The 13,831-nt window shown below is 42.7% G+C and overlaps 1 protein-coding gene across 1 annotated transcript in view; it reads left to right on the forward strand.

Annotated features, from left to right (window-relative positions):
• The window catches only part of fgf24 (fibroblast growth factor 24), a 35,280-nt gene that overhangs the window by 15,158 nt on the left and 6,291 nt on the right, over positions 1–13,831 (forward strand). Inside the window, exon 3 of the mRNA XM_088344848.1 lies at positions 4,566–4,743. Coding sequence (XP_088200974.1) covers positions 4,566–4,743 — 178 coding nt within the window. The remainder of the gene's footprint in view (positions 1–4,565; positions 4,744–13,831) is intronic.

A 13,831-nucleotide genomic window follows, 5' to 3' on the forward strand; every position in this document is an offset into this window, starting at 1 on the left:
CTTGGGGTCCAATGTGCCCTCTGATTGTGTTGCACACTGTTTCGTTTGTCACATGGGCTAAGTAGCTGATGCCTAGGAGTTTCTTGTAGCATCGCATCTCCATGGCCAGGATTTTCTTTTGAGTTTTGCTGTGTGATTACATGTCTCCCAAGCGTAAGGAAGGTGGAAGTAACCAACGCTTGCAAGAGTCTGATCTTTGATTTCACCGCTATGTTCTTGTCCCTCCGCATGGGTTTAAGTCTGGCAAGTGCGGCTGTGGTTTGAGCTATCATGGCCATGATTTCTGGTTCTGACCCCACTTCTTATGTGATACCTGGGGGATTGTTTGTCAATACTTTTGTCTTTTTCTGTGCTGATTAATATGTGTACATATGTAAAACAGTTCGTATAGTATTTTGTTAAAATACTCTCTGTTTTTTCCATTCTCCAACATTCGTTGGTGATGAAGTGGAAAGCCTTTTCAACATATCAGAATGCAGAACGGAATTCACTATATAACCAGTGTTTCTGGCACCTTGAGTAAAAAAACGTGATCCTGAGATAAATGCTAATGTATTTTCCCATTTCATCTGTATTACTGGTTGTAAAACAGTAAAGTGTCAGCTCTCTTACCGCCACTACCCAGGTCTTAATTCCGTTGCCTACAATGTTTTACGATTTTGGTCAGCGATGTATATTAATCATTGCACAAATACAGCTGTATACAGAATGCCCTTGCTATTTAGCGCTTCAGTTATCGCTGGTTCGAAAAAATAATTGAATAACAATAAAAAACAGATGCTTCCCAGCACTTTTTGACATTAGATTTCCGATGCGGATTGGCCAAAACTGTGACCGGAAGCCTACTTTGCGTTCTTCTGCATCTCGCTGAGAAGTTTTTGTCCCACTCCTTTCGTCATGCTGCCTAAACGATGCATCTCTCTCCATTTCTCTTGCTTATCACCTTTCAGTCGGTAAAGAATTTAAACGAGGTGTGCACACACAAAATAAAGAGTAATTTTAAATATGTACTGGGTTTCAATTTGTTCCCTCTTTCTCTCTCTCTCTCTCTCTCTCTTGCCCTCTCTCTCTCTATCTGTTCACACTCTCTCACTCTCAGTTGGTAGGTCAACAAGTCCCTTAAATGAAGGCCTGCCCCCCAAAAAAACGACTTATTTAGAATACGTACTGGATTTCCATTTTCTCTCTCTCTCTCTCTCTCTCTCTCTCTCTCTCTCTCTCTCTCTCTCTCTCTCTCTCTCTCTCTCTCTCTCTCTCTCTCTCTCTCTCTCTCTCTCTGTCTGTCTGTCTGTCTGTCTGTCTGTCTGTCAGTTGGCAAGTCAGCTCTAAAAATGGCCTCTGAAAAAAAGGAGAAAAAAGGTGTGGAATTACTTTGTAGATTATTATTTTTCGCAAGGGGTTCTGGTCCCCGCTAACCGCATAACTCGAGGGATTGCTGTACCGTAAAACCTTGTGCATTAAAGCACACCTGTAATTACTGTATTGATTTCGAATCTTATCCACCGTATTCTGCGTCATATAAGGCTCACCGGGTTATAGAGCAAACTTTAACATTTCTGGGAAATTTGGGGTCTAAAGTTGCTCCTTATACAAGTCCGGAATATACGGCATACACGTTAAGTACAGATGGTGTGAAAATCATCTAGTTAAGTACATAAACAGACAAAATGACATCACTATTTTACCTTCTGGCACAGAGAGAACCTTGGACTGAATTGTTCCACTATTCTGACTTTTCGCCCTTTGTTCTGTTGCCTCTGCCATCTTTTTCCCATGGCTTTCCCTGGATGTCATTAATTGTCCCGGGTTAGAACAACAAGAGCTCGGGCTATGTAATGTGTGTGAGTGTGTGTGTGTAATTAGCCACCTGAGAGCAGCGCGTAAAGAGCTATTACTGTGCAATTACGCCGGCGACCAGCTGTGGAAACCAGGTCGTGCCACGGATTCCAAAGCTTCCGAAAGTATACGTTTGCTCCTGCGCTCGCGCTAGCAGTGACATCAGCAATTTCCTCGTTTTTACGTTGTATTTAAGGTTAAAAACAGTACACGGTATTTTCTAGTCAACTCTTCTTGTGTTGTTACGCCTTATTTGCATATTGTTTGCAGCAGTAAAATGACCGTATTTCCTGCACTATAAGGCGCAATGGATTATAAGGCGCACCCTCCCAAAATAATCTTTTCGTCATATATTTTTAATACATAAGGCGCACCGGACTATAAATCCCAAGAAAATGAGACTATGGTAAGAGCTCGGTAGCCTAGATGGTAGGGCGCCCGCTCCGAGACTGGGATGTCGCTGGTTCAAGCCTCTGCCGAGTCATACCTAAGACTTACAACATTGGTACTGCCTCCCTGCTTGGCACTCGGCATTAAGGGTTAGAATTGGGGGGTTTGGTCACCTAATGACGCCCAACACAGCAGTTGGGTCTAAAATGGCGGCAGCCCTGTTTGGCTGCGGCTGTATCGGCTCACTACAGTTTAACTGTACGGGTCAGGTGTATCGACATTTCGTTGTGTGTGCATAGTTACAAAGAATGACAATAAAAGTAAATTATATTCTTCTAGCTATTGTTTAACCGGCATATAATAATGCAATGAATAATATGTTGCATATTGCTGATTAAAATCGCAAAATATTGTTTGCAAGGCAGATTTCAGCGATGAGGGTGCCTATGTAGTGATTACCGATGTGATTCACCTGTGCCCGCTCATTTGGCGCCAACCACTGCGGGCTCTGATTGGCTCACTGTCACTATTTAAACCCAGTCCTGTCAGTCCCCCGTTGTCAGTCCGTCTGCGAACCTCTGTGTATACAAGGCAAGCCTTTTTAGACCCTGACTCCAGCCTGTCTCGTTTTTGCTGCTGTTTGTCTCCCGCTACGACCTGTTTTGATCCCGACCACGTCTGCTCTCCCTTCCCGGCTTACGACCTGTTTCTGACCCCGACCACGTTTTTGCTCTCCTGTCCCGGCTATCGACCTGTTTTTCCGTCCCTGACCCCGCTATCGCCCGCTACGGAAGATCCACTTCCGTATTCGGATCACAATCCGGTTGCAAGAGCAACTTGCCCCCCGCGTCCAGCAAGCGTTGGATCGCGGGCGCTGTCCTTCCTCTTTCTTTCAATAAAACTGTGAGAAAACGTTACGCGATTGGGTCTACCCCGTGTGCTGGTCGTGACAAGGAGCACTTATAAATTTATGGCCAATTTGGGGTTTTTAGGTGCTCCTCATAGTCCGGAAAATACGGTACAGTACACCATTCTGTATTTATTTCTACTTACAGTAACTAATAAGAGAGTACTGTTGCCACTGATCCGATCTAATTTATGGGGGCAGCGGACCCCGCGGGCGGATATTTGTTTGATGATAGTGCGTCTTCAGGTGTATAATTGCTAGTGGTGGAAATGCAGGGCAGGTAAATTGACACGGCCCCGAGGCTATGCTTGTCGTTCCAGTTTTTTACCCCCCCACCCTCTCGTCCTTCCCAAACTTAATCAACACATCCAGCAGTTAACAGCTTGTAAAAAGCCGAAAGCACTAAAATTCTACACGTGCCTCAATTTTCTGGCCTTGTTTGAGAACATTAGTTTTAGGGTTTGGACGTTTATCAAGTTGACAGATAGAAAGATTTTTTTTTTTTTTAACCAAGAAGAAATATTTATGGGATGATTGTCTTAAAGTCGCTTATTTGTAATCATTTGATCCGTAATTCAGGATCATTGAGTTAAGAACTATTATTGCCGGATTGCGATACATTATAAAGGGCTCTTCTCAACAAGATCTCTTTGACCTATTTCCCTCTAGTAGCCGCTACAGATCCCTTAAAACAAGGACAAACAGGCTCAGAGACAGTTTCTTCCGCAGGACCATCATTACCTTAAACAAGGGTTCAACCGTGAAAATACAGTAAACATCCTAAGACTTATTTTGGAAATTTTAGTCGCTGCTAAATGTTATTGTACTATTTTTTATTGCCATATTTTTAAGATACACTATTTTTTATTGCACTATTATCATAAGTTTTTTTTATCTTATTCTTCTTTAAAGTCTTTATTTCATTTTTTACTTAGGAGTGCCATGTTTAAGCTTTCACTTCATTGTTGTTATAAATGGCAATAAAGGCATTTTAGTTCAAATAATTCAATTAACAGATTGAAAAAAAACTACCCATGCTATAGATGGGGATTGTGCAATTATGACAAAGGATAATTCATTTGTTGTTTTAATTTTGATTGTAAAATTATTTTTTTTAATACAATTACTCTTATTTTATTATTTTGGACTGTGGTATTTTATCTTATTGCAAATTATCTTGCACCTATAGGATGCAAATTTTTTTGACACATTACAATTGAAAAAAAATTACATTCCATTATTTTTTTCTGCTGACGTAAGTTTGTTGCATTTGCAAAGGGGCTGAAATAAAACGTCTTATCTTGTTTTTCCTCGACCGAACGGAAAAAATATCTGTTTGACAAGAAAACAAAAACAATTTGTTTTGGCAAAATGGAAAAAATGTACATGCTACCTTAACCTCTTTTCCTAAATCCTTCCTTGCCTTGCTTAGGAATCGCAGCAGAGCTCCGCCGACTTTCGTTTCTACATTGAGAACCACACAAGAAACCCGGACGACCTGAGCCGCAAGCAGGTCCGAATCTACCAGCTATATAGCAGGACCACGGGCAAACACGTGCAAGTCCTCGGGAAGAAGATCAACGCCAACGGGGATGATGGGGGCAAGTACGGTATGAGAGATTTTCAGTTTACACTTTGCTTTTTCAACTGTGGGTTCCCTCTTGAATTGGTGGAAGAACACAGAAATACTTATAATGAATTCCAATAGTTACTGTTAACCGAAGGAAGTGGAAATATAAGCTTACATGCGGAAAAAGAAGAGCTACATAGTAGTGTTGCAACGGTTAGTCGAAGTTGTCGACAAAAATCTATCATGGAAATAGTCAACATTGAATTCCATTGTAGACTATTTTCGTTTATCCAACAGTGTGGGGCATCTTGCATGATTATCATCCCTGCTATGAGTCGCTAATTTGCAATAGTGTCTTTGTTTTGAGAGGTAACATACAGAAATGATGAAATACATCGTATTTTTACTCGTAAATATCGCTATAAAAGAGAGCTCAAGCGTTATACCAGACAGTGCCTGACAAACTTATGTAAAATTAAATGCATCCAGTTCGACGAACAAACGTCAGTTGTTAAAGTGTTTGATTTCAAACTGTTGAGAATCATTAAGTACTTTTGTTGACGACTTTACAGTTGACAATGGAATGTACTTCACAAAATGCACTTAACATTTGTTTCATTTAATTAATTAATTACCTGATTATTTGACCAATAGTTTCAATGTTCAGTGTAGCTAATCTAGAAATGTATAGGTAAATTGCAGTAAAATAGTCTAAAGTAGCAAGTGTTTGCAGATCAAAACATTCAAGCTTGTTAATATTAGCAACAACAAAAAAATCAAACCAAATTAAAGAAACGAGATAGCAAGCCCAGATCGGGGCTACAAACATTAGTTAAAGCAGGGGTCTCCAACGTGGTGCCCACTTGCACCCAGGGTTGGGTAGGGTTACTTTAACTTGATTACTTTCAATTACTTTTGGATTACTCCAATACCAAATATGCTAATAAAAGACAAAAGAAACTAAATATGAATAAAATTATGACTTACAACACGTGGTAAGCTTTCTCTCCTGGCTTTGATCTCTTTGATCTCCGGCAAAACTAACATAAAATGCGACAGAAACGAAATGAAAATACATCCAAACAGCTTGCCGTTCCATGTTTTCCGTTACTCCCCAAGCCTGCACAAAATTTTGTAATTTTATTCATATTTAGTTTCTTTTGTCTTTTATTAGCACATTTGGTATTGGAGTAATCCAAAAGTAATTGAAAGTAATCAAGTTAAAGTAACCCTACCTAACTCTGCTTGCACCTGAGTATCCCCTGAGAACACCTTAGGTTCTACGGACCTGTTCTGAAAGTAGCACTCCAGTGCTGGGTCATTGTGATTTTCTAGTAAATACATTTTTTTAGTGGTTGACAAAGTCTATTTAACCCTACTTCTAATAATAAACGTAGTAATAACATAGTAACAACAAGTTGTTTCATTTAAAAATACATATAATAAGATCTCGGTGGACTTGGGGGTAGGTCGCCCGCCCTGATATTTGGATGTTGCGGTTCGAACCTTGGCCGAGTCATACCTAAGATTTACCCTCATGCTACCCGTTGTCTCCCTGCTTGGCGCTCAGCGTTAGGTGTTGAAATTGGGGTGTTCGCCTAACGACAGGTGTTGCGACACATCAGTCGGTGCCACCAGGGGGATATGGCTCCTGTATATACATACCTTCATCCATCCATCCATTATCTGCACCGCTTATCCTCAGTAGGGGCACTGGGGTGCTGGAGCCCATCCCAGCTATCTTCGGGCAGTGGGCAGGGGACAACCTGAACTGGTTGCCAGCCAGTCGCAGGGCACACAATGACAGACAACTCACTCGCTCATTCATTAGACCGGTCAAGTAATCTGACATGCATGTTTTTGGATTGTGGGAGGTAATCGGAGTGCCCGGAGTAAACCCACGCAAGCACGGGGAGAACAAGCAAAATCCACACAGGAAGGTTTGATCTCACGACCTCAGAACTGTGCCGCACACGCGCTAACCACTGCGCCGCTGTGCTGCATATACATACCTATACATCTAAAAAGAAAAATTACATGTACTAAGAAAAAAATTGCGCTTATTAGTAACAAAAAGTAGCTTTCAGCTTGAAAAAGGTCGGAGACCCGTGGACTAAAGTAAATCACAGCCACATATATTATCCACGCACAGGAAAGAAAATTGCCTGCATAGAAATGAGGCTGAGCGTCAGCGGGCAAAAACATTTCCACGCTCATTCGAATAGTTAGCAGTCCACAACAGCTGACTGCGGGAAATTGCTGCTTTAAAAAATGTTTCCTCGCTGCTTGTTGGAGCTTGAGTGGAAACAGACCTATTTTTTCAGTTTTTTTTTCTCCTCCCTGTGAGGAAATCTTGCCAGTTGCGAGTCCCCACCTCACCTCCCTTGTCTGCCCGTTTAGTTGCAGTGCCTGGCACCTGCCAACTCCTGGCACGTCCTTTGAATGCCACACTTATGCCGTACTTTCCTTATCGCAGATTGTTTATTTGTTTTCTTATTTTCAGTGATCTGTGGCTCTCTGTAAAAAGAACAAATCCCTAGCCTGGACCCTAGCCTAGTCAAAAGATGTCCGTAGCCTGACGTCATGTTGCTTACATGGCTCAAACAATGTTTTCACAATACAGACGCTGCCCGACCTACTAACGAGTTAGGTTCTGGACAATCATTTGTAAGTTGAATTTGTTCGTAAGTTGCTTCAGTGCTATTTTTTGTATGTTTATGGTTTATGTATGTTTAAGGCTTGTTTAAGTAACCTGTATTGTTTTGAACTAAAAAAATAAACATTTAATAAAATAATATGCTCTATAAAAGATACATAAAGTGAGGTTTGACTTACTGTTGGGACTTGCGGGTCAAGAAGTCCACCTCCACGGTAAAAAGTGGCCGAAAAAAAGCGATCCAACCATTTTCTCAACCGCAAAAAAGCTTTCTTATTCCATTTTCATTTCAAAAGAAACGGCACGCCTCTTCATTACACTTTACACCAAACATATTGAATGGATGTATGAGATATTTAACAATGAAAACATAAAAGTTTTTAGCGCGCTAAAAATACAGTACACGTTGTTATGACTACACACGAATCAGGGAGTAAAAGCCGGATCCCTTCTTTGGTGTGGATGCTGGGTGACCTCTGACAGCGCCACGTGGCGGGAAGAACACTAGAGTACTGTCTTGTACTCGGAAAAATGTGCACACAATACAAATTCTAACTTACAGCAATGTCTGGTTATTTTTCGACATCCCGAAAAAAATCACTGTATCTACCGTTTTGCGTAAGTCGAATGTTCCTAAGTAGGGAGGCGTCCGTACACAAATGCATACCTGTCAACCTCAGCCAATTTCTCCCCTTATTGTGATTGCAAATCCCCTTCTTAAGCAATACTAATTTTGACAAACACAATAAGGCACCTATATACTCACAGCAAGACAGATTATTTTGAATCCAGGACAATATTAGCAATCTACGTTGTTGTCTGCTAGCAGTGACCCAGACAATCGGGATTAGAGCAGAAATGGAAAAGACAAGATCGGCGTACAATATTCAAGTCAAGTCAAGTCATTTTTATTTGTATAGCCCTTAATCACAATTAGTCTCTAAGAGCTTCACAAGTTATTACATAGATAGATAGATAGATAGATAGATAGATACTTTATTCATCCCCTAAGGGAAATTCATATTTCCAGCAGCATCCCTGAGCTGAGAACAGTACAATAATAAAGCCAAAAGAATACAATATACAAATACCCAGTGTGACGTGCAAATGCCCACTGTAGCGTGTTATATAGAGTAACTAAATAGTGCTACACAGAATACATATTGCAGTAAGATTCGGTAATATCCAATGTAGGTGGTGTGGTTTAATGTGGGCCTTTACTCTGCCGGGTGGAGTTAAAGAGCCTCATGGCATGAGGAAGAAAAGATCTCTTCAGTCTGTCCGTAGTACAAGACAGTGACAGCAGTCTGTCGCTGAAACTGCTCTTCTGTCTGGAGATAATGCTGTGTAGTGGATGCGATGGATTGTCCATGATTGACCTCAGCTTTTTCAGTGCTCGTCTCTCAGCTACTGTTGTTAGGCTGTCCAGCTCTTTGCCCACAACAAAGCTCGCTTTCCTAGCCAGTTTATTGAGACGAGAGGCATCCTTCTTCTTGACGCTGCCTCCCCAACACGCTGCCGCATAGAAGAGGGCGCTTGCCACTACTGTCTCATAGAATATTTTCAGGAGCTTTTTGCAGATGTTGAAGGAGGCCAGCCTTCTGAGGAAGTAAAGTCGGTTTTGCACTTTCCTACATAGAGCTTCTGTGTTGGCAGTCCAGTCCAGTTTGTTGTCCAGCTGCACACCCAGGTATTTGTAGGTCTGGACAAATTCTACACATTCTCCCTTGATGGTTACAGGAACCGGGTGAGTTCTGGTTCTCCTGAAGTCCACCACCATCTCTCTGGTCTTGGTGTAACATGTATACTATAGCATCCTCCACTCCCACCTTCTCCTGGTAAGCAAATTGCAGTGGGTCGATGGCGTGACGGACCTGTAGCCTCAGGTGGTGCAGCAGCAGCCGCTCCATGGTCTTCATCACATGTGATGTCAGGGCGACCGGCCTGAAGTCGTTGAGTTCCTCAGGTCTTGATTTCTTTGGGACTGGGATGATGCAGGATGTTTTCCACAGCTGAGGGACCCTCCCCTGTTCAAGGCTCAGGTTGAAGATGCGCTGTAGAGGGTCTCCCAGCTCAGACGCACTGGCTTTCAGCAGTCGGGGGGATACTCCATCCGGACCAGCTGCCTTGCTGGTTCGTAGCCTTCTCAGCTCTCCACACACCTGGGCTGAAGTTATTTTTAGTGGGGGGATGTCTTCCATGCTAGTGTCCAGAGGGGGAGGGGGAAGGACAGCTGCATTACTCACGGGTGAGGATGAGGCGGAGTGGTCAAACCTGTTGAAAAAGTTGTTCAACTGGTTGACTCGCCCCACATCTATATCCACAGCCACACCCTGCTTGGTGCTGCAGCCAGTAATTGTTTTCATCCCTTCCCACACCTCCTTCATGTTGTTGTTCTGCAGCTTTTTCTCTAACTTCCTCCTGTACTGCTCCTTCCCTTTCCGGAGCTGGACTTTGAGCTCCTTCTGTACTCGTTTTAGCTCCTGATGATCACCATTTTTAAAGGCCCTCTTCTTTTGGTTCAGAAGGCACTTGATGTCGCTCGTGATCCAGGGCTTGTTGTTGGCATAGCAGCGTACAGTCTTTATAGGAACAACATTGTCCATGCAGAACTTAATGTAGTCAGTAGTGCAGTTTGCCATCTCCTCAATGTCCCCACTGCTGGACCCTAGCAGGACATCCCAGTCCGTACATCCAAAGCAGTCTCTCAGAGCCTGCTCTGCCTCGGTGGACCATTTTCTAAATGAGCGTGTGGTTGTTGGTAGCCTCCTCACTTTTGGTTTGTACTGTGGTTTAAGCAGAATGAGGTTGTGGTCTCCTTTTCCAAGGGCAGGCAGTGGTTTAGTGCTTTTTCCTTTTTTTATATTCGCATACAGAAGGTCAATAGTCCTATTTCTCCTGGTCTTGCAGTTCACATACTGGACGAAAGAGGGCAGTGTCTTATCAAGAGTCACGTGGTTGAAGTCCCCAGAGATTAACATTGCAGCCTCCGGGTGTTGGGTTTGAAGTTTTGCCACCGCGGAGTGGATGACGTCACACGCTACTTCCGCATCAGCGCGCGGTGGTATGTAAACAATGACAGCAATGGCGTGTCCGAACTCTCTGGGCATGTAATAGGGACGAAGACTTACAGCCAAAAGTTCGACATCACGGCAGCAAATAGAAAGCTTTGTTTTTACATGCCCGGGGTTACACCACCTCGTGTTCACGTAGATAGCCAGTCCCCCTCCTTTGCGCTTCCCACTGACTTTTGTCCCTCTGTCAGCCCGAACAGCGCAGAAGCCGTTTAGCGCGATGTTAGCGTCCGTGATGCTAGTCGTAAGCCACGTTTCCGTAAAGCAAAGCAAGCTGCACTCCCTGTATGCTTTGATGTCTTTCACAAGCACAGCCAGTTCGTCGATCTTATTCGGTAGGGAGTTGACATTCCCCATGATTATGGACGGTTCCGTGGGCTTATATCGCCACTTCGCCGCTAGCCGCTTAGCCTTTACCTTAGCACCGGCATATAAGAAGTTTAGGTTACTCGTATGCTATAGAGTAGAAGTGAGTTTTAAGCCTAGATTTAAACATTTCCACCGAGGTTGCAGATCGGATCTCAGGGGGAAGAGCATTCCACAACACCGGTGCCCGGATGGAGAACGCTCTCGAACCGGCGGAACACTTCTTGGCTCTTGGGATCACCAGGAGACCGGCACTCTCGGAACGAAGGCTTCGGGCCGGGACATAGGGGGAGATCAGATCTGAAAGATATGAGGGGGAAAGTCCATGTATGATTTTGTATAGTAGTAGGAGAACCTTAAAATCGCATCTTAGGCTAACAGGAAGCCAATGCAGGTTAGCCAAAATTGGGGTGATGTGATCGTACTTTTTTGTCCTTGTTAAAAGCCTCGCTGCAGCATTTTGTACCAGCTGAAGACTCTTGAGACTGGTCATCGGAAGACCGGAAAGTAGTGCATTACAGTAGTCGAGACGGGAGGTAACAAACGCATGAATTGTGATTTCCGCATCCGACTGAGAAAGTATAGGACGAATTTTAGCAATGTTACGGAGATGGAAGAAAGCGGTTCTAGTAATTTTCTTAACATGTGTTTGAAAGGACAGATCAGGGTCGAAAATGACACCTAAATTTTTAAGTGAGTCACTCTGTGTGATGTGGCAATTGTCCAAGTTCACTGCGGTTTTAGAGAATAAGTCACGGGACTTAGATGGACCAATAACTAACACTTCAGTCTTTTCGGGGTTAAGACGCAGGAAATTAAGTGACATCCACTCTTTTATCTCAGTGAGGCAGGCCTCCAAAGTTCCACAGTTTAGTTTGGCAGATTCCTCCATCGGGAGATAGAGTTGAGTGTCATCTGCGTAGCAATGGAAACTGATATTATACTTGCGAATAATATCACCTAGTGGAAGCATATAAATGCTGAAGAGAAGGGGGCCAAGCACTGAACCCTGCGGAACACCACAAGTAACACTAAATGGCTCAGATGTCAATTCGCCATATTTAACGCAGTGTGTCCTATCTGAGAGGTAGGATCTGAACCATAATAGGACGCTTCCTGAGAGACCAATCCATTTTCCAACCGTTCTAGCAAGATAATATGGTCCACTGTGTCAAATGCAGCACTAAGGTCCAGCAGCAGCAAAAGTGATGATGCGCCCGAGTCCATTGCCCGTAGGAGATCATTGGTTACCTTAATCAGAGCTGTCTCAGTAGAGTGGTTAGCCCTGAATCCTGATTGCATTGATTCAAAGAGATTGTTCTCGGACATGAAATCATTCAGCTGCTGTGCCACTACTTTTTCAAGTATTTTAGAAAGAAACGGTAGGTTTGACACAGGTCTATAATTACATAAGTTTTCTGGATCTAGGTTGGGTCGTTTCAGTGTGGGTTTAATGACGGCGGACTTAAAAGCAGCTGGAACTACACCTGAGGAGAGTGATATGTTTAAAATATTTAGAACTGAAGGTGCAAGAACGCCAAAGAGACCTTTAATAAGTGAACCTGGAAGTGGGTCGAACTGGCAAGTCGTCGGTTTGGCCGTATTCACCATCTGTTTAAGATTATCGAGTGACAGTTCACTAAAACGGGACAAAATACCTAGAGCCACCATGTCGTGCATCTAGAGATTTGAGTGCTTTAGTATGTGTTGAATTAATACTGTCTTTAGCAATTTCTTCCTGATCATGATCATTGTTGCAGCGACTCCCTTTTCCACTGTCCCAAGTCTCCTTTTGGATATTTCTTTCCTTGCAATAAATTACAGTCCACCCTTTTTCTCTTCCATCGATGTTGATGACTGTTACCATTTTGCTATCTCCACATGGCTGGAGAAACAATTTTTGCAGCCCTTAGTCTCTTTTTGCTGTACTCCAGTTTCGAAATTTACTAGGGAAGTTTTTGGTTGAATTGCTTTTTTATGTATTTCTAATGCCCTTAATCTCTGTTTGAATAAATAAAGTACAGCAGCTTTTCGTTTTTCCTTTATGTTGTTAATTGTTAGTTGATATCATTCTCCATTTTGTAAAAGCACTGCATTTGTTTCATGGCCCCTACTCTCCTTTTGGATGAAAATTGTCTTGTATCCTCGGGGTGAAGATCCAAAAACATGAATGGAGTCGTTTTCCTTCATTGTTGTCCACAATGATATTGAGTCTTGTTCTCTCCTTGGATGCGGATATTTTCTATTGTTCTTCCTTGATTGGATTAAATGTGTTTTCTTGCCAAAAAGTGAATATAGGACACCATCGTTAGTTTCCATGCTACATTTTCAACTGCAAAATCATTTCAGTTATTTTTTTCTGTTGCCCTTGTCTACAGTTTTAACTGCAGTTTTCATGATGCCCTCAACGTCCCTTATTCATATTTTGACTGGAGTGCTGCTTACTTTCTGCCCCATTCTCCTCTGAAAGAAAATGTTTTCATGCCAAGAAGTAAACACAGAAGACCCAAATTCTCTATCGTTGTTGTTTTTTTTTTTTTAAAGTTCTCAATTTAGCTGAAGCAATGAAATCCGGGCAAGCCCAGTCTCTTTTCAGATGAATTTTGTCTTTTTAGTTGTTGATAGTGGGTCTCTTTTTCGACTTGACTGCTGTTTTTTCCCCTCAAAAACTATCTTACCCATATTTTGAGGCCGTATGAGTCAAATTCCCAAAAGTACCCTGCAACTGCCATTGCATAGTTTCAAACAGAACCTCAAGATTGCTGTTTTTCTTTCCCTTTCTTTGTTTGTTACAAGAGGTCAATAATAGCACTACATGCCCTTCTTTTGTCAACCTAATGCCGCTTGCTACGGCGGCATTGATTTGCTGGCAGATTACGCTTAATTAGCACAGCTCAGTGGAAGGGAGACTCAAGAGGATCCCATTAAGCTTGACCAAAGCTTCACTTAATGTCGTCTTTGTTTCTGAACACAAACAAACAGAAAGGGGGACGACCTCTGGAATTACAAAGATACAAGACGTTGAGGCGGGA

Source organism: Urocampus carinirostris, chromosome 9, assembly GCF_059441175.1.
Source record: "Urocampus carinirostris isolate Australia breed hairy pipefish chromosome 9, RoL_Ucar_1.0, whole genome shotgun sequence".
Classification (NCBI taxonomy): domain Eukaryota; kingdom Metazoa; phylum Chordata; class Actinopteri; order Syngnathiformes; family Syngnathidae; genus Urocampus; species Urocampus carinirostris.